Source organism: Nematolebias whitei, chromosome 16 (assembly GCF_014905685.2).
Source record: "Nematolebias whitei isolate Nwh7 chromosome 16, NemWhi1, whole genome shotgun sequence".
Taxonomy (NCBI): Eukaryota; Metazoa; Chordata; class Actinopteri; order Cyprinodontiformes; family Rivulidae; genus Nematolebias; species Nematolebias whitei.
This window is the reverse complement of record NC_056513.1, coordinates 25,282,260-25,304,719: the sequence shown is the minus strand read 5'-3', so window position 1 is coordinate 25,304,719 and position 22,460 is coordinate 25,282,260. Positions and strand designations below refer to the sequence as shown.

At 39.8% G+C, this 22,460-nt stretch overlaps 3 protein-coding genes across 3 annotated transcripts; 2 read left to right on the top strand and 1 right to left on the bottom strand.

Moving 5' to 3' along the window:
• Nucleotides 1–1,661: 1,661 nt before the first annotated feature.
• On the bottom strand, nucleotides 1,662–11,226 carry arpc1a (actin related protein 2/3 complex, subunit 1A). Its single transcript, XM_037689928.1, has 11 exons — nucleotides 10,969–11,226; nucleotides 10,241–10,337; nucleotides 9,884–9,988; nucleotides 9,125–9,347; nucleotides 7,922–8,029; nucleotides 7,684–7,787; nucleotides 7,495–7,603; nucleotides 6,556–6,631; nucleotides 6,276–6,469; nucleotides 2,523–2,613; nucleotides 1,662–2,436 (listed from the first exon to the last, which is right to left on the bottom strand). The coding sequence occupies exons 2-11, from the start codon at nucleotides 10,302–10,304 to the stop codon at nucleotides 2,398–2,400; spliced, it is 1,113 nt and encodes a 370-aa protein (XP_037545856.1). The 5' UTR covers nucleotides 10,305–10,337; nucleotides 10,969–11,226; the 3' UTR covers nucleotides 1,662–2,397.
• Nucleotides 11,227–15,476: 4,250 nt separating this feature from the next.
• On the top strand, nucleotides 15,477–18,243 carry LOC119422996 (lipopolysaccharide-induced tumor necrosis factor-alpha factor homolog). Its single transcript, XM_037690407.1, has 6 exons — nucleotides 15,477–15,598; nucleotides 15,688–15,777; nucleotides 16,901–16,990; nucleotides 17,280–17,357; nucleotides 17,482–17,635; nucleotides 17,933–18,243. Exons 1-6 carry the CDS (start codon nucleotides 15,544–15,546, stop codon nucleotides 18,048–18,050), a joined length of 585 nt encoding a protein of 194 aa, XP_037546335.1. The 5' UTR covers nucleotides 15,477–15,543; the 3' UTR covers nucleotides 18,051–18,243.
• Nucleotides 18,244–20,836: 2,593 nt separating this feature from the next.
• On the top strand, nucleotides 20,837–21,777 carry LOC119422459 (proline-rich protein 18-like). Its single transcript, XM_037689832.1, has one exon. The coding sequence runs from the start codon at nucleotides 20,860–20,862 to the stop codon at nucleotides 21,775–21,777; it is 918 nt and encodes a 305-aa protein (XP_037545760.1). The 5' UTR covers nucleotides 20,837–20,859.
• Nucleotides 21,778–22,460: the final 683 nt, after the last annotated feature.

Sequence of the window (22,460 nt, the reverse complement as noted above, 5' to 3'; positions counted from 1 at the left end):
CTCAAGTCGTTCCTCATTTCTCTGTATTGTTACAGCAGTTAACATTTTAAAATTGTCTTGCTCAGTACTACTTCAATCTTTCGAGGATTTTCTTTGGACTTGGCTTTTTCCACTGTTTTTGTCCAGAACCCATATTCAAATTATTATTTTTTGAGCCACTTATTTTTCACCCAAGAATAATTTAGGCATAAAAAGGCTCCTAAACTCAGAGAGATAATTTTGTGTTCGGTTGACTCGTAACAACGTAGCACAATGGACTGAGCCCATCTCAGAGATATTGTTCCCATTTTTTGGGGGATGGAAAAAAAAAAAAAAAAGTATTTTAGCACCAATGAGCAATCAGCTAAAAATGGATCCACCAAAAGACGATCCATCTCTCAGGTCCTGTATTTGATGGATTTTTGTTTTTAAAGACATGACTTCAGATACTTTTTATCTATGGGAGAACACTTCTTAAGCCTGACCCCCTCTTTTGTCCTCCACTGGTCTTCCATATTTTCCAAGCACAATATGTTGCCATGAGCTTGTGCAGACTGGGCAGACAAGGGTGGAAAAAGCATGCAAAGTTGAAAGGCATTGAAAAACTGACAGTAAATAGTGATCAATTCAAAAATACTTGATTAATCCCAAAGGTAAATTGTTGTTGTAGCTAATAACCCTAGTTTCATTAAAAAAGTTGTTGTAGATGGAGGATCTCTTGTAGCGGTTCGTCCCACAGCGGATCTGAAGAAACTGGCTGCATGTTGATCCATCCACCTGGACCCAGACCTCTCGGTCCTCTTGGGCAGCAGGACTGCCTGAATGACCGACAGAACTCCTCCCCGAGCGATGGCCACTCCTCCCAGCAGCCTACCGAACCCCTCGTCACCGTGGACGAACTGCAGGTGCCGGAGGACGATCTCTGTCCTCCCGCTGTCATGAGTTACTTTTTCCGCCTGCTCCAGGATCTCGGCAGTCAGGCACTCGAGCGCCACCTCCAGGTAGATGGGAAAGCATCCACGGCACCTCCTTTTCAACTTAAATTCATTTGGGATTTGGGGCTGTGGCTGAGATATTATTCGAGATTTCGAGATGTAAAATCAGCTGCTCCCAGTTATAGCAAAAAAACAAAACACCTTGTTGTCATGGTTACACATCACAACAAATGTCAAGAAGCATCAGATGGAGAAAAAAATAATCTGAAAAAGTGATTTACATCCAGAAAAAGATGAATTAAAGTTTTCGAAAGCAAAATCTCAGAATGAATGTAACAGAGCTACTTTAACATGCAGCCATATTGAGCAGCACATTTCTAGAAAATCAATACTTTAAAAAAATTAAATTTTAAATAAAATAATAAGACTCATTGGAGGCAAAGAAGTTAGAGATGGTTTAAAAACATTTGCACCATGCTGTATGTACTGTGATACTGGTATCTGTTTATAGAAAACAGTGAAGGAAAATTAAACTTCAGTAAAAATAAATAAATCTCAAGTATTCTTGAATCAAGCCTCAAGAATGTGCATTTTACTTACCACAACACAAATTTCCTCTACTGTCCAATTTATGATTTAAATGTTCAGAAATTAAACGCTTTTGAAATATTGAAGCTATAATTACCAGATGTATTCATTGTAAGAACTCGCACACAATTACAGAAAGCAGTCCAGTTAGTCGTGTAGTGTAAATGTACTTCATCTTTATTTCCTGTCCAAGTCGTGATCAGTTACATAGAAATCCTCCATCATGTGTGTTTCAGCTACAGAGCTCAAAGCTGGTCATTCATGACTCCACACAGAGTTTAGACAGTTTCTGTCCCTCTCCACCATCAGATTCTGTACAGGTTTTAACAAACAACCATCAACGTGTATTCAGAGCATCAACGACCCCAGGTCTTAAACTAAACAAGAACTGAAAGATAATCGCCATCCTCCAGCGAGGAAGCAGATCCCGTCATCGAACGTACAGTACTCAACACCTATATTGAAATATGTCAAAGTTGCTCTGTGGAGAAATACAATTTGATTTTTGGATTGAACGTGCCATTTATTGTTCAGATTTTGGTGCTGGAGGTTAGAGAACATAAAATCACACATTTCACATCACGTTTAATAAGCGTCAGAAAACCATCCCACTTTTACATCTGGTTAATCTTTATTTAAAGCAAACAAAAAAAACAAAATATATATCAGTGATCTCACACATGAGCTTAGTGTGTTTAGTGTTTTGAGTGTGTGTGTAATTGTGAGCGTGAAAGTGCACACCCACAATGATCTGATCAGTGCTTCAGACACTCAATAAGGTGGTCAGTTATGTACGTTACTAGCTGCGTCTCACGAGTGGAGGGGCTGAGATAGTGGGGTGAGCAAGAGGGAGAAGTGAGCCCACAGCCTCTCTTTGTTCATTCATATAAAGTCTTCACATGATGCGCAGACCCTGGATAGATGCTTCTAGGCTCTGAGGAAGTAAACACAAGAGGGTGTTGGTGCGAAAACAGGCGAGAGGAAAAACAAACAAGTTGTTAATGTAAAAAAAATGAGCACCTTGAAGTCCCAAATGGTCATTGCTCCATCAATGCCTGTGGTGCAGAACTTGCGACAATCCCTTTTGTCTCCCTCATAGATAGACACTTGGCTAAAAACGAAAAACAAAGACGGAAGTGTATTTACAGATATTACAACGTGACGTAAACAGTGTTTTTAAGTCCATACACCTAAAGGGATCGATCGTCTGCCAGAAATATCATATTCCTGCCAGAAGTGCACCAAGCTGTATAAAAAGTGCTACAGCTAGCTGCTGCTGCTGCCACCCTTTGTGCTTGCATTGTAAAACAGAATCAAATGTCAATAACTAATGTTAAACTGACAGCTATAACTGAATTTATAAAGACAGTGTCAACATGAACTGCCATGGAGGTTTTCAGGAATAGTTGATGAAAGCAATGCATTTTGGTCTCGACTTCACTCAGACCAGGGCTCGAGACGAATCCTGCAGGAACAGGATCCAAGAACTCTTATTTTGACAGGGTGCATTCCAGTTTGCTAGGATCCAGCTTGGATCCGGTAACTCTCAGGCTTACTAATAATAAAGTTACGAACAACTATGACTGCCTTGAATGAATTAAACTTATACTGGATATGTAAACTGAAAATAATTACATAAACACTAATTTTAAACACAACAGCCACTATCATCAGCCTCTTCAAGTAGCATTTCCGCGTCTACCCTTAAAAAATATCCGCCCCGAAAACAGTGGTGGGGTGAATGGCGAGCTAACCAGGCAGTTGTACGGCTGCGCCTGCAGGTTCACATGTGGAGTCAAACAACAATGAGCAGGGACAGCGTATTTACTCGACGGTTCCGTCAAGTGGCGGGGAGGGACACTTGACAGAAGCGGAGTGTTTACAAATGTAGGTAAACGTACTGTAGATGTTTAACAACCCGTTTAAATACACCAAAATGCAGGAAGTTGCATCTACTTTATTCAAAATGTCTGCGTTCTGGCATCGATCGGTTTACAAATTAAACCCCGACTCTCAGACTAGCCATCAACTTGTCATTCGCCTCAAAATGTAACACCACATTTCCAAAAGAGCCATCTACAAGTAAGATATTAACTGGTCACAACATTTTCACAGACTTAGGACAAACATTACGCTGTACTTTTAGAAGGAAGAATCTGCACACGTATAAAACCACCACTAAGTCATTGATCACGAAACACATCAGCACACGATATACTGTAAAAGACCACACTGTCTGCGTTTGAACTGAGCTAACAAAACATTCATCACTAAAACTACCAGCACAAACTCTAGATCTCGACAACCCAAGCTAGCCATCTTTGTCAGCTTTTCAGTTGATAGTTGTCGTTTCAATGGGCAGAGCCTGTGCCTTGAGCTCCAGGCTAAAGCTCCTTTCATGATAAGGTTCTGCAATATGAGCTGGGCATCTTTGTACGCTGCCTTCAGTATTTCACACGAGACAATCAAGCCTATAAAGTCCTGAGACGGTGTGTGCAGCTACACACAACATGAGCAATGTGAAACCAACAGTGACAGAAGTTGTTCAGATTGGAGCACTATACATGTCTACTTCACACACAGTTCTGTGACTACCTCAGTTGCTCAAAGGCATAACAGCAGTGACTCTTCAACCCAACCGAATCATTTCTCAGGTTCAGTGTCAAATATAAGGCCCCCCAAAAATAATAATTAAAAAAACGACAGAACCAAATAAAGAGCAAGAACTCGTGAATAAAAAAGATCCTCCTAAAACTAAAAACAGTACATGGCTGTCGATCTATTTTTTTGGCAATCTGTTCGTAACAAAATGTCTCCTCTTCAGTAATGTAATATTTTTAGCTGAATTTTGGCACCGATGGGATTTTTCTGATTTGCTACACCTTGGCTGGTAACTAGTCATAGATGATGAGCAACAACACTGAAAGATGTAACTGGAATAAAATAAGACTTTATCATTTCATAGCTACCGTATTTTCCACCATAAATGTTGCTCTGCCCTATAAGTCACATCAGTCCATATTTGTCTAATAGAGTGGAAAAATCCATAAATATGTTGCTTTGCCGTCTACGTCGCATTTATTATGCATCACCGCTGACACGTCTCGTTTGCTACGCGTCACCGCTGATAACCCAGAAATGTGGGCTGACGAATGGCGGCCGCAGGAGCGTGCAGGGGAGGACTTTAACAAGAATTTAACAAGCTTAACACTTAAAAACAATTATTTGTTGCTGGAAATTTTATTAAACGTGTGCATTAATCTAACGCTTGCTTAATAAATCCACTTTGATGGTCAAATCAGCTGCATTTCAAAAATAGTTTTGCTGCTGAGGTGCTCCCGGGAGCGCGCAGACAGGGAGGAAAAAAAGGAGGAACGCGGCTCGTTTCTCTGAAAATAAACAAGAAATGCACCTAAACAATTATTTGTTTGCTCGAAATTATAGCAAAGGTGTCTCAGTCTAACGTTTGCTTAATAAATGCACTTTAATGGTCAAATTAGCTGCATTTCGCCGGGGCGGTGCAGCTGGATTGACGGTTGGTCCAAGCAGCGAGCAGAACCAAGGTGGGGAGAAGGCAGGCCGATTGCATCAATAAAAACTGGTGAAGATTCTCAGTCATCCAGGACATGGTAAATTCAAAAAAGTTCAAGAAAAAAACTATAAAGAATAAAGTATAGTATAATAAATAAAATCCAGTTGTTTTTGTCTTGAACTTATTTGAATTTCTCATAGTCACATTTACCTATTACATGGTACAACAGCATGCCAAACTCTTACTGCTCTGCTGCCATCAAGTGGCACTGCTCAAACTTTTTTTGTTCAGTCTGAACGAATGGAAACCGTCATATCTGAGCCAAAAAATGGTTTATAAATATGGGAAACATCCATAAATGTGTCGCTTCGGCCTATAAGTCGCAGGGCACATGAATTATGCAAAAAACTGAGACTAATAGGCCGAAAAATACAGTACTTAAATATTTCCAGAAGTTCCCAATATTACTTTACCATTGTCATAATAAAGCTGCTGGCTTCTGTTACAGCTCTGAAAATACATCAGTTTTACATCAAATAAAAAAAACTAAAAACATGACTACTTTCAGTCTAGAGCCTTGAGTGTCTAATACATTTATTGGTTATTAGATTAGAAACAAAGATTTTGCTCACTTTAATTATTGTTATAACATCTTTGATGAAGGTTTTTATAAACGCACACCAACAACATTTAACTAAAAATAAATTCAACCGATACTAGCCCTGGAATAAACACTAAATAGCAGCATCGTTTGGGGTTATTTTTTTAAATGGGTAGCTTTGAGTTACTGTTGCACAGACATCAGATCTGGAGTCTTTGATCGCAGTTTAATGTCTTTGGATTATTGTTAGCTCAGGTTTATTTTTAAAAATTCCACAACCCACCATTTATGCTTGCACTCAATGATAGCATACATGTAATCGTTTTTTTAAGTTTTAAATGACAGGTGATACAATTCAACTCGTCACAAAATAATTATGAGCTTTCTCGTTTTTGTTTTGTGCGTCTGTGTGTACAGAAAATAAACATTTCAACTTTCATCTGTTTACAGCTTCTATATGCACTCAAGGCTCGAAGCACAAGAACAAAGTAATTTTTTATTTTTTTTACTATGATCTCTCAATCTCCTAAACTATGACAAATAAGCTAATTTAATCAATACAAATTACAGAATTTAAATAACACCGTTTTAATTCATAACAGCTTATTTTTAAAAAGTTGATAAATGGTATATAACCTACGTGATGCTGTTCTGGTGCAGTGTTTCCAGGGTTGTGTTGCGGTCCTCGGTGGTAGCTCTCTTGTCCATGTTCCTGAAGCGCTCCATAGCCGACATGTTCCTCTGGATGCTCTGCTTGGGGAGGTCAAGCTTCGACACAAATGTCAACGTCCCACCATCGTCACAACGGAAGAGCATGGGGCAACAGTCATGGCCCTGATGATGCAAATGACAAATCATTTTTGTGTTTTTATTACTTCCAGTCAGTACATAGAAATACTTAATGTGTGTCTTAATCTTACGGCCGCTACTAGACTGTTCTCTGAGACAAAAATGATGCTGAGGAGAGGAAGGAACTCCGTCTTCAGCTGCGAGGGACTAAACACACAAACTTCCATCAGATTTATCTCCAGTATTCGAGACATAAATCAGAGGATAAACACATTCAATTGTCACAAAAATAACAAATTTGCAACCAAAAACTTAAATTTCATTAGCTTTGAACTACAGGTTTGTATTTCCGCAGCTAATTAAAAAATATTGAACTCTGTCAATCATTGCTTGAGTTTATTTTTGTTAACTTACTGTAGCACTCAGAGATGATCCATTTATAATTCATCAAAAATGTGGTAAAAAACATTAAAAAAAAATACATTGACATCTATTTTCACTTGTAAAAAATATAAAAACATGTTCTTTACTTTTTATGCAATGGACTGATTTTTTTTTAATGAGTGCACTAGCACTTTTAATTTGATAATAGGGACTTATTTAGATTATTTATTAATTCATGACATTAGTTGTTTGACATAATCGCTCCTTTAAAACCAGCTTGGTTTAAAAGAATCATTTGCGCTCAGTCACAGTGAAACAATGCATCCAGTTTAGTTTATTTTATATGTTCTTGAGTACGGCAATTTGTGGCAGCTGTGGTTGTTTTAAAGGGCTTTATAAATAAAGTATTATTATTATTTAGCCATAATACTGTATTTAACTTTACAGATATCACTTCAGTTTTAATGTCGATCATTTTAGGATCTTTTTTCCAACAGATGAACACGGCAATCTTTAATAGAAGTTTATTTCAAGCCTCTGTTTAGACCTAACATTCATAAAATGGTTGTAAAAAAGAAGCGGCTTTACTTTTAGTTTTTTGCAAAACGTGAATAATTTTTTTCCCCACAATATTTAAAAATTGGGGGGATTAAAGAAGATCCCTGTAGGTGCAGAAATGACAGTACCTGGCAGTCTTAGAGCTGTCTACCACAGTGACAGTGCTGTCATGGTTGACCCATGCCAGGCGGTTCCCAGAGGCTGAGAAAGAAACTGAGTGGACCCATCCACCTCCACCTAACACACACAAGCACAACAAAGCAGATGTGGATTAGTTTGAAGAATCACGTCTCATGAAAGTGGGCATAAACACAGACCTGCGCCTCCAAATTCTGCTAGCACAGCCCCGAATGGCATCTTGCTACCCCAGGGTGTGGGGCCTGGTTTCTCCTCCACCTCCTTTATGTAGGCTGAGAACACCCTGGAGGCCAGAGAGAGAGAGGGGGGAGCGAGGAGAAGGAAACAAACACGAGAAGTAATGAGGTTGGTCAGTTTTCAATCTTCATCTTTTAAGCACTCTGTTTTTTTAAACTTATTTTTGTACATGAATTATACCTGCATTTGAAGTCACATGAACCAGCTGCAAGGAGGACATTGTTGGGATGCCAGTCTAAGCTGAGGATGGTGGAGCGGACTGGCTTCTTTATATGCTTGCTCACCCACCTGACCCACATGAGAAACACACAGTGTCTTTAAGGATTGGGAAACTGGATCTGAACTTTTTATAGCATCAATCAGAATAGAATCAAAGTAAATGAAACAACTAACACTGCTTAAAAAAAACACAATATCACACATTAGGGATGTGCAATACGGTATAAAATTCATATCACGATATGTATCGTGAAGGGTGGCGATAACGATATATATCACAATATGTTTTTGTTTAAAACTTGCAATAGGAATGGAAAAAAAAAGCATAGGGTGTCTATTGTCATCATTTATTTTGAAAACTGCTATACTACAAAATAATCTCAATTAAGAAAATTCCACTACTAGGTCCAGAGAGTTAAAACATAAAAAAAAATAGGCTTCTTTCTTGTAGTGCAAAACAGTGCAAAATATATCACATGTAGTTTTAGCCATATATTTTAAACAAAATAATATGTTGTTAACTCTTAACAGTTTCCAGTATTCTCACTTTAGAAATGAACAGCAACAGAGCAGCATTTTACACTGAAACACTTCACCCTCCAACCCTCTAGTGGGCGTCTCCTTCCACTTTAAGGAGAGCTGACACAAAATGGCGACTAGTTTCTTCTGTGGCTTTAACCAGAGGGTCTCGCAGTAAAATCACACAACACAGCATTCTTATCACAGATCAGAAAGCAGGTTTCTCTAAAGCTGACCAACGCTTACTTTAACTTTCGATGGAACACAGCGTTTTGCGCATGCGTCCGAATACGGTAACACTATGGCAAGCCGGCTGTAGTAAGCTTCTGTTTTGCTACTTAGCTCTCACAGAAATGACTTTTAACACCACTTACGCACAGTTTTCAACAACAAACAAAAAAAAGTAATTAAATCTGACAACTCTGATTTCACATCAGACACAGCATTACTGTGGTTAGCCGGTAGAAGACAGATCTCTATCATGGGCTAAATGTCTATCGTTTCTACCGTGTACCATTTATATCGCACATTCCTATTACATGTTAGTGTAAAAATACCAAATACTCTGAATGGTTCAGTTATAAAGAACATCAAGAAGTGAACACATTAAAAAATCTTTAAAAGTTACTGTTGTAATGTTCTCACCAATCATTCTCAGACTCAAAATAGCAGACAGAGATGAGTCGAGCTCCACTGCCAACTGCGAACTTGTTCTCCAGCGGAGACCACTTGACAAAGGTGGCTGCTCGGTTGATCCTGAGGATGACCAGTGTGGGCTTCCACACGCCTTCTTTCTGAGACCACACATAGGCATTACGGTCTGCTCCACAAGTCACTATACGGTCACTTTTGGGAGCCCAGTCAATACCTGAAGCACAAAACATAGACAAACAGTGAGCAAGACTTGTAACTATCAGCATTTAGAAGAAACTTGAGTAAATATTTATCACAATAATGAAGATATTTCATCCCAATGGTTTTTTTTTCCTTAAACTTATTAGTAGAACACAACTTGCATCCTCTTGCGATGCATTTCATTATGGGCATGAGAAAACATGGGTCAGCAAAGGGACAAATAAGTGCAACAACATTAAGAAAAGAATGACTCAAGGACCTGTCTCTACATCTAGACAAGCCCCCTTCGTGCAGCAAAAAGGATCCATTTATTCAAGAACTCACATTTTAAATAGCTTGTTCAAACATTTAATTACATCTCAGACACTTGTTACACTTCTTATCTACTAATTAAATTAATAACACTGCACGCGTCAGCAGAGACTTCTATGCATGTGATGACCCCAGCCATATCGTCGGCAAAATATTTAGGCCAGAATGCTTCCAAAAGATTCAGCTTGGGCCAGATTATTTCAATAAGTTTGTTCCTGAAGCAGACAAATTACATACCTGTTATGTGACCATTGTGCTCCTTCAGCTCATGGGTCTTCACCCATTGGTTGCCACTCTTTTTATAGATATGAACTTCATGGTTGTTAGGACTAATGGCAATCTCTGAAGCCAAAAGGAAGAGGAGACCAGCAGGTTAAGATGATGCACACATCGACAACAAACCAGTTAGACTAGATTCCTAAACCTGATGAAAGCTGAAAACAAATCGCTCTGTGGTGTATTTTATTCACTTGCAGTAACTCATTCACGATTTTGAAAACGATTTGTTACTCGATACCCTGTCAGACAACTGCTTTAGTCGTAATCGGGTTCAAATTGGTACTCGTGCTTTATACAGTGATATTTGTGCCTTACGTGTCCTGTCGCGGTTCCAAGCGTGGCAGGTGATGGGTTCCAATAGAAACTGATGAAGGGACATCTTGTCTGGGTGTGGTCCTTGAGAATAACTCCTCTGCAGTCACCAAAGCAAAACTTAGTTAGTTAGCAGCTAGCCACAGCAGTCCCTGAGCAAACAGCTGACCCCTACATGATGAAAGCGCCAGATACCACACATATTACTGCACATACACACAATGACGACATAAGTGCATCAAACTGTTCTACAACAACTTTAACGTCATAATATTCAGGTTTTACTTGGTAGCAGTTAGCTTGAATTCATCCGCTAAACTTCAATCTATTGAAACATTGAGCTCTGGCCGCCTCTGTTTAAACGATGTGGTCAATGAAACGTTTGCTTACTACAATATACCCAAATTTGATCTTTATAAATCGGTATTATGTAATTTCTTCACTTTTATGAGCACCAGATTAGCTGGGGGTAATCACAGCCACGACAGGGTTGGTTGCCTGACTCCGATCATTACCAACTAATAAAACATTAACGTTAAAACCTGTATTATTTTAGCTTGAGGTGTACAAATGATAAAAGGCTTGGCAGTCAAATGCGATTTGGAAAGAATATAATGATCTACTCTTTAAGTACAAGTTTGCCGGGAGGCCTACGTGCCCGGTTTTCAGACCTCGGCGTTTCCTCGGAGGTGACGCTTCATTTCATTCCGCTAGCCGTCATGCTAACTTACCTCGTCAGTCCGGTTCTCCGGGTCAGCCGGCGAGCTAAGCCTCACAGTCTGGGGAGAGGCTACGGATCAGGAGTGGACTTGAATTCGCGGACTCTGGTCAGTCGACACGAATTCGTCCAGGAATGTTGAAGGAATGTCAAGACGGCCGGTAATATATGACCGGGATCATCCGGTGGCTAACTCGGCAGCGAAACCCGTGGCTACCTGGCTGACAGCTAGCTTAGCATCATCACGCTAAGCTGTTAGATTCGACTGAATCACCCCGTCGGTTCACGATGGTTTCACATCAACTGGAACCGGAGTGAAACAGCGCCCCCAGCGGCTTGAAGAGCAACATGCCAGGTGACTTGCAAATAATTATCTTTCCAAGTTTAATACGCGCTAAGCGGTATGGAAGCCTGTTTCCGCCAATGAAGAGAAATAAAACGTCCAATGGTAGGCTCTGTCATAATTATGAAATACAAAGTCATAATTTCAACTTTCAAAGTCATACTTTTTCAGGTCTCTCTTGTAGATCAGTTCTCGTGGCTCAGTGGGACTAACCTGTTTAAATAAAGGTTGAATAACTTTCAGTCATAATTATGATATACAAAGTCATATATATATGAGATACAAAGTCAAAATTATGACTTTGTATCTCATATATATATGACTTTGAAAGTTGAAATTATGACTGTATCTCATAATTATGACTTACCTTTGTACGTTTTATTTCTTTTGGTGGAGGTGGAACACCTGGAGAGCTGGTGCAGAAAGAAGGACCTTCACATCAATGTGAAGAAGACGAAGGAGATGATTATGGATTTCAGATGGAACAAACACACTTAACCCCCACCACCACCACCCACCCCGAATATAAGAGGATCTGCGGTGGAAGTGGTCGCCAGCTACAAGTACTTGGATGTACACCTGAATGTCAATCTCAACTGGTGCAACAACACCACCAGCCTGATCAAGAAAGCTCATCAGAGACTCTACTTCCTCAGACGGTTGAAACGAGCTGGACTGGGAAGCTCAGTCCTCACCTCCTTCTACAGGTGTGCAGTGGAGAGCATCCTGTGCTCCAGCATCAACGTGTGGCACGGAGGCTGCACAGCTGCAGAAAGAAAAGCTTTGCAGAGAGTGGTGAAGGCTGCACAGAAGATGTTGGAGTCAGTCTCCCCACCATCACAGACATCTACACCTCCAGATGCAGGGAGATGGCCACCTGCATCATGAAGGACCCCACTCACCCAGCACACACTTTTTGCCCCGCTCCCCTCAGGCAAGAGGTTGAGGAGCATTAAGTGTAGAACCACTAGACTGAGGAACAGCTTCTACCCTGAAGCTGTTAGACTCATGAATCTGTAACCAGAATAATCACTGTGAAACAATCACTGTAATGCCACTTGGTTGTTGATGTGTGCTGCTGATTATCCATGCTGCTGATTATTTCGTGCTGCTGTGTTCATCAGTCTTCACCTGCTCACACAGACTCATGTTCGTGCTGCTGTTGTTTTGGCACATTGTTTTTGTACCATTAGTGCTTAGTGTATTCTTAGTTTAGTGAATGTAGTATATTTTTAATTAATGACCCTGATCTTACTAATGTTTTTCTTTACAATTTGTGTTTTTGTTGGATTTAGCTGGGAACCTGTGTACATAGTTTCGTCCCACCTCATGTATCACGTGTGGTGTGTATTACAAATAAATCTCTCTGAATCTCTGTCTCATGCTGCTGCTGATCTCATGGAATGTATTCATTCATACCCATCTGCTCACACAGACTCATGTTCAGGCTGCTGTTGATACGTCATATTATTTTACATTATTAGTATTTAGCGTATACCTTAGATCTCTTAGCCTACCATTTGGCATTCGTTTAGCTTATACCTTAGTGAATATCTTATATCCTTATATACTGTTTCTTGTTATACTTTATATTTTTGCTTTTTTAATGTAACTGGGACCCTGAGTACACAATTTCATTTCCACCTCATGTACCACATGTGATGCCAATGACAATAAACTTGAACTTCTTTTCATTGGTGGAAATGGGCTTCCACAGTTGTGTCCTACGAACAAAATGAATTATACACAAATTTCTCTCAAAACAAGTTAAGGCTAACGAAGAAATAAGCTATAGCTTTGCATGCAAATGCAAATGTTCCTGGGAGACTATTTATCATTTCACACAAATTAAATTAAGCTTTCTGATAACCCTGGCTTAAACTATTGAATTACAGAGGCCATGGGCATTTGTTTTTAGAGCACATGCTACAACCTTCTGGCTAACACTCCTGTTTGCTGGTTTAATTCCAGGATTAGTTCATCCTGAAGTATGTTGTTACTGTTCAGTCAAAAGTCAACCTGATCACAAATGTATTACTTTATTACAGTTATTTCAAACACTTTAACTTGCTTTTTCTTTAATTTTTATTTTTAGTTTAAATTGGCCTATACAATGAATCTGAATATTTGAAGTTTAACTGTGAACAATTATCCATCCATTATCTTTTACCCGCTTCTTCCATTTTGAGTCAAGGGGGTCGCCGGTGCCCATGTCCGGCAATCAATGTGCGAGGGGCGAGGTACACCCTGGACAAGTCTCCAGTCCAGTCCAAGATTTTAAGATTAAAATCAGACACCACTCTGAGCAGCAGGACCACGCTTTCCACAGAACAACTGTGTCAACTCTTGAAACTGTGCCTGCAGTCAACCTACTTCACATATGGGGATCAATATTATAGGCAGAAACATGGGTGTGCTATGGGGTCTCCAGTTTCTCCTATTGTTGCCAACCTGTACATGGAGGAGGTAGAAAAGAGAGCCTTGACGTCCTTTTCAGGGACACCACCAAGTCATTGGTTCAGGTATGTTGACGACACCTGGGTTAAAATTAAATCTCAGGAAGTCCAACATTTTACTGACCACATCAACTCTGTGGATAAATACATCAAGTTCACACGAGAAGATGAAAAAAATGGCAGGTTGGATTTCTTGGACTGTGAGGTCTCAGTCTCTGATAGAGGACATTTGCAAACTGAGGTGTACCGCAAACCCACCCACACAGACCAGTATTTGCAGTTTGACTCCCATCACCCTTTGGAGCACAAGTTAGGAGTCATCAGGACTCTGTATCACAGAGCAGACAGCGTCCCCACTAGCTCAGGAGCCAGGCAGAAGGAGAAATCCTATACAAGACAGGCTCTAGAGCAATGTGGATATCCTAACTGGGCCTTCCTGAAAGCAGAGAAGAAACCCAAACAGGACTCCAGTCAGCCAACAGGTGAAAAGGAGGAACCCAGACCCAGACCAGTGGTCATTCCATATGTTGAGGGAGTATCAGAGAAACTGAGACGTTTATTTTCTAAACATAACGTCCCAGTGGCTTTTAAACCCCAAAATACATTACGGCAAAGACTGGTTCATCCCAAAGATCCAGTCCCCCGGCACAAACAGAGTAATATTGTGTATGCTGTTCAGTGTCAGGAGGGCTGTGATCAGTCTTACATCGGGGAAACTAAACAGCCACTGGCCAAAAGGATGGACCAGCACAGAAGATCAACATCATCAGGCCAGGACTCTGCGGTCTACACTCATCTCCAGGCCAGCGGTCACTCTTTCAGGGATGAAGATGTTCACATCCTGGACAGAGAGGAACGATGGTTTGAGAGAGGAGTAAAGGAGGCCATCTTTGTGAAAAGAAATCATCCATCATTAAACAGGGGTGGAGGCCTCCGGGTTCAACTGTCCCCCTCTTACAATGCTGTGATTGCTAGTATCACTCAGCCCTCTGTGAGTAGTAAACAGCCATCAGTGTGCTAATGACCCATTGTTAGGCTGATGGTCCTTCTTGAGCATGTGATCAGCTGGTTTTGGTTGTCAGCAGCAAAACTGGTTGATCCACTCTGGGAAGGTGCTAGTTAAGAGACTGAGCTGAAAACAGCACCTCAGACTGAGGAAGTCTCTTGGATGAGAGATGAAACATTTCTATATTTGTTTTTTTTTTTGAATGTCCAGAGGACCAGATTGAACTTTTTGGGTTATTAACTTACTTTATATATATGTGAATGTTTCTGTTCAGTGTCCTGAGATGACTTCTGTTGTGACTTGCTGCAATAGAAATAAACTGAACTGAATTGAATTGAAAATAGCGTTAACCCCTACACTTCAGTAAAAAAAAAAGACTTTAGTTACTCCTCTCTTGCCTCAACATTTGCTTCATTTATCTCTGCAGGACTGCTGATCTGTAATCAGTGCAGATAGACCTCTGCATCCATCAAAATTAGCTACTGATCATTTTGGTTAAGTATAACAGGAAATTGAACATGTAATCTTATTTGCACTTTGTTAAACAAAGTGTTGCTTAAAGGCATGGAATGATTTTAGGTTGATGTAAAAATTCTTAAATTAATTAAAAAAACACACATTTTAGACTTCCTTCCTATTTCCAAGTCTGTGCCACCATTGAATCATGGCTTTGTAACCAATCTGAGGAGAGCTCATTAACTGCACCTGGTGGGACTTCAGATGTAGCTGCTGAGGTTAAAACACCTTTGAGTTTGTTCTGTGGTGCTTCACCTACGTGGTTCAATGGATTCAAAAGCTGAAGAAACCTTTCCTACCCCTCCTCCGTTCCCTTTGTCAGGTAAAACAGACTAAAACATGTCACTCACTGTTTGGTTTTCTTAGCTAGGAAAAAAAAAGTGAAGCTAAAAATGTACAAGTCCTCTCCAGGAGGGAGTGTATCAGAGCAAGATGGGAAAACTCTCCCTGTCAACGTACCAGTGAGGTCTCCAGCACCACCTGCGTTCTCGCTGCTACCAGGTGAGTTCTACGATAAATCCGTAAAGAAGGTTCTGGTTAGAGATGAGCTGATCTTCACTGTGTGTCTTTGTTCTTTCTTTATTTTCAGGAAGGGATTTTTTTGTTCCGTCTGATTATGAATTGATAAATTGTCACATTTTAATGGTATTTTTTTTATGACTGGTTATGTTTTTAATTCATAAACTATTTTAGGAAATATAATAATTTCTAAATATACAAACGTATGCTAGAAATGTGTTTTTCATTGGGTTACAAACACCTGAAAAGCAAATAAGTAACTGATAAAAATAAAAAAACATTATCATGTCTGTTTTTGGATTTTTTTTTTTTTTTTTTGTAGTCTAAATCCAACATAGTGCATGAATCAAGTCCTTTTTTTTAATTTAATTTTCTTTAAAAACCAGTTAACGTTTTTATTTAAACATTGCTCAAACCTCGTAAATAACGTCACCATCTTGCGCAATACTGGGAAATCTTGAGACGTCTTGGTGCTTGATGAGTTGAGGATGACTTTCAGCTACCAGATACATTTATCTCTATCTAAATAATTGATTGGGTTTATAGACATTTTTGTGTTTGATAGAAATGAACAGTCTGGAATCAATCACAGATAGTAGATTCAGTAGCTTTATTATTTTAAGACTGTTTTTTGAGCTTGGAGTTAATGCAATAATCTTTGGGGAAAGTATACTTTTCTAGGTGTAAACTTATTTGATTCCAATTTTCAGAAATGTATCTAATCCATTAAAAACAACTTTTGAAAGGCTTCTAGTGCATTTGGGTTGCACTAGATTACTTTTCCCACTAAGTAGAGGCAATTTGTTGAGACGCTCTGATTTTTAAAGGTCGTGCTGCCGTTGAATTATGGGTAAAAGGCTTTTAACCAGTTTCTTGTAATTGCACATATTAAATATAGCTGCTGCTGTATAAAAACATTAAAACAGACTTGAGTTTTTCTTTTTTCCCTCTCTCTGTGGTACTTTATCACTTTGTTTAATGGCATCATCCAAAGTGAGTCACATCCCCCAGCATGCTTTTTATGAGGTTAAGAGTAAAATCTATTTATTTTTTGGCCTGAAATAATAATCATCATAGCTAATATTGCATTACTGACTCTTTCCAGAAGAGGGGAAGTTTGGGAAACGTGCGAGCATTTACCATGTCAACACGTCTCTCAGTCCTCTTCAACCTCCTGTCTTCTCACCACTACCTGGTGAGTGTTTAAAATTCATCTCTAATGATTTAAAGTGGGTCTGATCATCACTTTTTTTTTTGTTGTGGACTTTTTGTTTTCTCAGTTATGAGTTGAAATATAGTCTGATTTTAATGTTGCTGCACATTTAAGCTTCCTCTGGTGTGTTTGTGTGTACTTCATCAATACTTACTTTCTCATTGACTGAGTCCTCTTAACAAGACGAGTCACTTCCCCCACTATTTTATATTGTACTACACTTTTCCAATCTGTTTTATATTAATTTTTTTTAATGTCTATTTCTTTCCAGAAGGTGATTCTGCTAAAAATGCGGCAGTCTTGCACATTCACTCTCCTAATCCTCCACCATCCTCATCACCACCACAAGGTGAAAGTTGAAACTGATACAATGAGATAAAGCGGACCGAACCATCGCATTTACTTTGTTGACTACGATTTGTAAAGGTTAATCCATACAATCACCATTCGCTCTGCTCTTATAATCTCTGTAGCTTCTGGGCCGGTGTTCGTGATCTACGAGACCAAACCTTTTTGCACTCCAGTACTAAGGACATGCCCGTCCTGTCAGACGCAGGTCACCACAGAGGTCACCTTTAAAGTGGGGATTTACGCCTGGCTCATGTGCCTTGTGTTTGTGTTGTGTGGGTGAGAAAGACTCGTTAAATTTTTTTTTAAAACCAACCTGCACTAATTACTTACCAGATTTTTAGGACTAGGATGCACTTATCCTTTTTAATTTTCTCAAATCAACAGTTAGACTTATAATCCGGTGCACCTTTTTATGTATTAATTTTGTTTGAGCTCAATGACCTCAAACCTTAATTTGTGGTACCTGGCGCTCAAAAATCTGTCAAAATGAACTTGTTTTATTTAATGCACCTTATAATCCAAAAATACAGTAATCACAAAAGTTGTTCAATTTCATTTGTTTGTTTTTTTCAGGTTGTTTCTTGGCTGCTGCCTGATTCCATTTTTTGTGAACCACTTCAAGGATGTCTACCACACTTGTCCTCGCTGTAAACGTGTTCTTCATATTCACAGGAGGAGATGCTGCAAATGAAAACCTTCAGCTCTTGTGAAGGTCAACTAAGCAAAGAAATGTGTTCTTGGCCTGTACGTATAAGACGTTTAAGCAGCTTTTAGTCGTGTTTTATGATGTGAAAAATTAATAAATGTTTTCTAGACCAGAATTTTTATTCTGTTTATTAAAACAAAGCTAATACTTGAATGACTTAATTGTGAATATGTGCTGCAAATAAAGATCTACTAATTTTTACTTTTTACGTTCTTTTATTGGTTTAAATGGTGTGGAACTTAAAGGCCTGGCATTCCTTAAAGAAATGTGTATTTCCTGACACTTTTTCCATGGTTAATAAAAAAAAAAAAAAAAAAAAAAAAAAATGAATGAATAAATAAAACAAATACAAAAAAACAACAACCTAAAATCCCAATCTTTTTGTAAGGGAGGCCTAGGCCTGAAGGCAGCCTAACATGTTGTTTTAAACATTTACAGGTGCTGGTCATGAAATTAGAATATTGTGAAAGTGAATTTATTTCAGTAATTCCATTCAAAAAGTGAAACTTGTATATTCATTAATTACATCCAGACTGATATATTTCAAATGTTTTATTTCTAGGGGTGCACCGATTGCAGTTTTCTGGCCGATCACCGATTTCTAAAAAGTCTGACCTGCCGATACCGATTTTGTTTTATAAGCGACACTGTCAGGTGTTTTTATAAGGTCACAATGCACCAATGTTGTTTTATTGAAAAACATGCCCTTGAACAATATCCTAGGAACAAAACAAACTTGTTTTAACTGGCCATGAGGTAGTGCTCTGAAATATAAATGAAGTTCAGACAATTATTGTTAAAACTAAAAAAAAATTGGTAAAATCAGTTTCTCATGTATCGGCCGATTTCCCAAAATTAAGGAAATTGGGGCTGATTTATCGGCCGGCCAATTTATCGGTGCACCCTTATTTATCTTTTAATGTTGTTTATAACTGACAACTAATGAAACCTCCAAGTTCAGTATCTCAGAAAATTAGAATATTGAGAAAAGGTTCAATATTGAAGACACCTGGTGCCACACTCTAATCAGGTAATTAACTCAAAACGCTTGTGAAAGTCTTTTTAAATGGTTTGTCTAGTTCTGTAGGTTACACAATCATGGGGGAAGACTGCTGACTCGACAGTTGTCCAAAATACGACCATTGACACCTTGCACAAGGAGGGCAAGACACACAGGTCATTGTTAAAGAGGCTGGCTGTTCAGAGAGCTCTGTGTCCAAGCACATTAATAGACAGGCGAAGGGAAGGAAATGATGTGGTAGACAAAAAGTGTACAAACAGTAGGGATAACCACACCCTGGAGAGGCTTGTGAAACAAAACCCATTCCAAAATGTTGGGGAGATTCACAAAGAGTGGACTGCAGCTGGAGTCAGTGCTTCAAGAACCACCACACTCAGAAGTATGCAAGACAAGTGGTTTCAGCTGTCACATTCCTTGTATCAAGCCACTCTTGAGCAAGAGACTGCGTCAGAAGCCTCTCGCCTGGGACTGCTGCTGAGTGGTCCAAAGTTATGTTTTCTGATGAAAGTAAATTGTGCATTTCCTTTGGAAATCAAGGTCCCAGAGTCTGGAGGAGGAAAGAAGAGGCACAGAATCCACATTGCTTGAGGTCCAGTGTATTTTCCACAGCCAGTGATGGTTTGGGGTGCCATGTCATCTGCTGGTGTTGGTCCACTGTGTTTTCTGAGGTCCTGGGTCAGCGCAGCCATCAACCAGGAAGTTTTAGAGCACTTCATGCTTCCTGCTGCTGACCAACTTTATAGAAATGCAGATTTAATTTTCCAACAGGACTTGGCACCTGCACACAGTGCCAAAGTTACCAGTACCTGGTTTAAGGACCATGGTATCCCTGTTCTTAATTGGCCAGCAAACTCGCCTGACCTTAACCCCATAGAAAATCTATGAGGTATTGTGAAGATGAAGATGTGATAAACCAGACTCAACAATACAGAAGAGCTGAAGGTCACTACCAGAGCAACCTGGGCTCGCATAACACCTGAGCAGTACCACAGACTGATCGACTCCATGCCATGTCACATTGCTGCAGTAATTCAGGCAAAAGGAGCTCCAACTAAGTATTGATGCTGTACATGCTCATACTTTTCATGTTCATACTTTTCAGTTGGCCAACATTTCTAAAAATATATATATTTTTTGTTTTAATTGGTCTTTAGACCCCTGTGACCCAAAATGGAAAAAGCGGGTAAAAGATAATGGATGGATGGTCTTAAGTAATATTCTAATTTTCTGAGATACTGAATTTGGGGTTTTATTAGTTGACAGTTACAATCATCAACATTAAAATAAATAAACATTTGAAATATATCAGTCTGTGTGTAATGAATGAATATAATATACATGTTTCACTTTTTGAATGGAGTTGTTGAAATCATCTTTTTCATGATATTCTAATTACATGACCACTACAAACCTGTGTGCATACACAGAAAATCTAGCATGGATTCCAGTTCTTGACAGCTCTCGTCTAATTTTCTGCCTCTTGTGCTCAGTAAACCTGGCCAGCCTGGATTAGAGTCTGCATGTGCACTTGATGTGTAGTAAACATGCTCTCACTGATCAGACTGAAGGATTACAAGCGTTGGTTTATTTTAGACTTTTGAGCCTGCCAGTAATGAGCATTTAAGATGCGGCAGAAGCCTTTTATTCTCATCTTCTGAAGGCGGGCTTGTCTTTTAAAGCAGGCTCTGTCACACCCACTTTGCTCCTTGGATATAAAAAGTCGGGGTTTTACCGCTCCAGGGCAGACGATGCATTAGTTTCCTGCTGACCTGCATGGCCAAGGAATCGACAGAGCATTTTTCTCCCCTCTGTAAACTGGTTTCCTCTATGGTGCCCTCCTTCTTTTTTCTCCACAAAGCTGAACTCTTCTCATACTTGCTTCTGTGTGTTGCCAAAATGCCGTTCATACCACAAGTATCAGTCGCACGCTCCGTGTCAGGGCTGACGGGGAAGGAGAGGCCAGGCGGTGCTTCGTTCACAAGCGCCGTGGCCAAAACTCAAGTCCAACGATACGACAAAGGAAGCTCAGTCAAGGAGAGGCTAACTTTAAACCTGAAGCAGCTGGGGAGGAAGAGTCAACTCAACAGTCATCTAACATCAGCTAAAGGGGTTTCTGCAGCTCCGAACAAAAGAGACCGCGGGCTGCCATCGTCACAGACCGACAGCACCCCCAGCTCAAGCTCAGGAGCGTCTCTGCAGCACAAACCTGCAGGCCACAGCTCTGCAACGAAGACTGAACCTCTGGTGAAGGCCAGAACGAGGACTCGAGAAGAAGCTCGTTTTACGCTGACGCTCACACCTGAAGCGGTTCTGCTGCTGCAGCGGAGAAACAGCGAGAGGCACCAGCGATCCAGAAACACTACAAGTGGAGCTGGTGCTTCTGGGAGCGCCACGGATTCCAGAAGGAGGAGACAGCCATCCATAACCCAAAGAAATGGAGCTTTCAATGGCAGCGCTGGTGCCAAGAACATGCACAGTGCTGAGCTGGAAGACATAAGCTCCATTGTGAAGATCTCCCTTCTGAACGACAAACACAAGTATGACGATGTGGAGTATGAGGAAGAGGAGGACCTCGCTGTGGACGAGCACGTGGTGCTGAAGTGCACAGAGTGGCTCCGTGGGTTGGAGAACAAACCAGTAACGACTGGGAAAATCACAAACAAGAGTGGAAACGGTCTGAAAAGTTGTTAAAAATTAATAAAAACAGAATGAGCTCGTTTTTGTTGGATGTTCTCGTGTTACGTATGTCTCCAAAATAAAAGAACTGTCTTATTCTACTGGATTCAAAGAAACATCCTGTCATGTTAAACTCGTAGCTCTTTCATTTGGCTTATCAAAACCTAGATTTGCGTCAAACTATTTTATTTTTTTAAAGTCATTTTATTGAATCTGAGTTTTAAAAAAAAACAACAGAAAAAATGAGACTTTTAAATTGAAGCTTCTGAACGTCGATGACTGTAACAGTGTTCACGTGTCTGCGATGACTTAAAGGAATTTAAAGAGATCTGAGGCGTGATTCATTTTATTTCAAAAATGAAATTAAAAGAAAAATGTGAACATTACATCTTTACATATTCAGATAGCAGTTGAGTGAAACATTGCAGGGGTAAAAAAAAAAAACTACTGAAATATTTTTTTCTTGTTATTTAAACCAATTTTTTTCTAACAGTGTTGTACAGAACCAGCTTGAAAGTGCTTGGAAAGACATCCATCCATTATCTTTACCAGCTTTTTAATTTTCGGGTCTGGGGCCGGGGGGTGGGGGGGTGGGGGGGGGGTGGTGTTACTGGTGCCCAAGTCCAGCCATTACTGTGCGAGAGGCGGGTCCATCACTTGGAAAGACCATTCTATATAATGAGTTGCAGTTGAAAAGA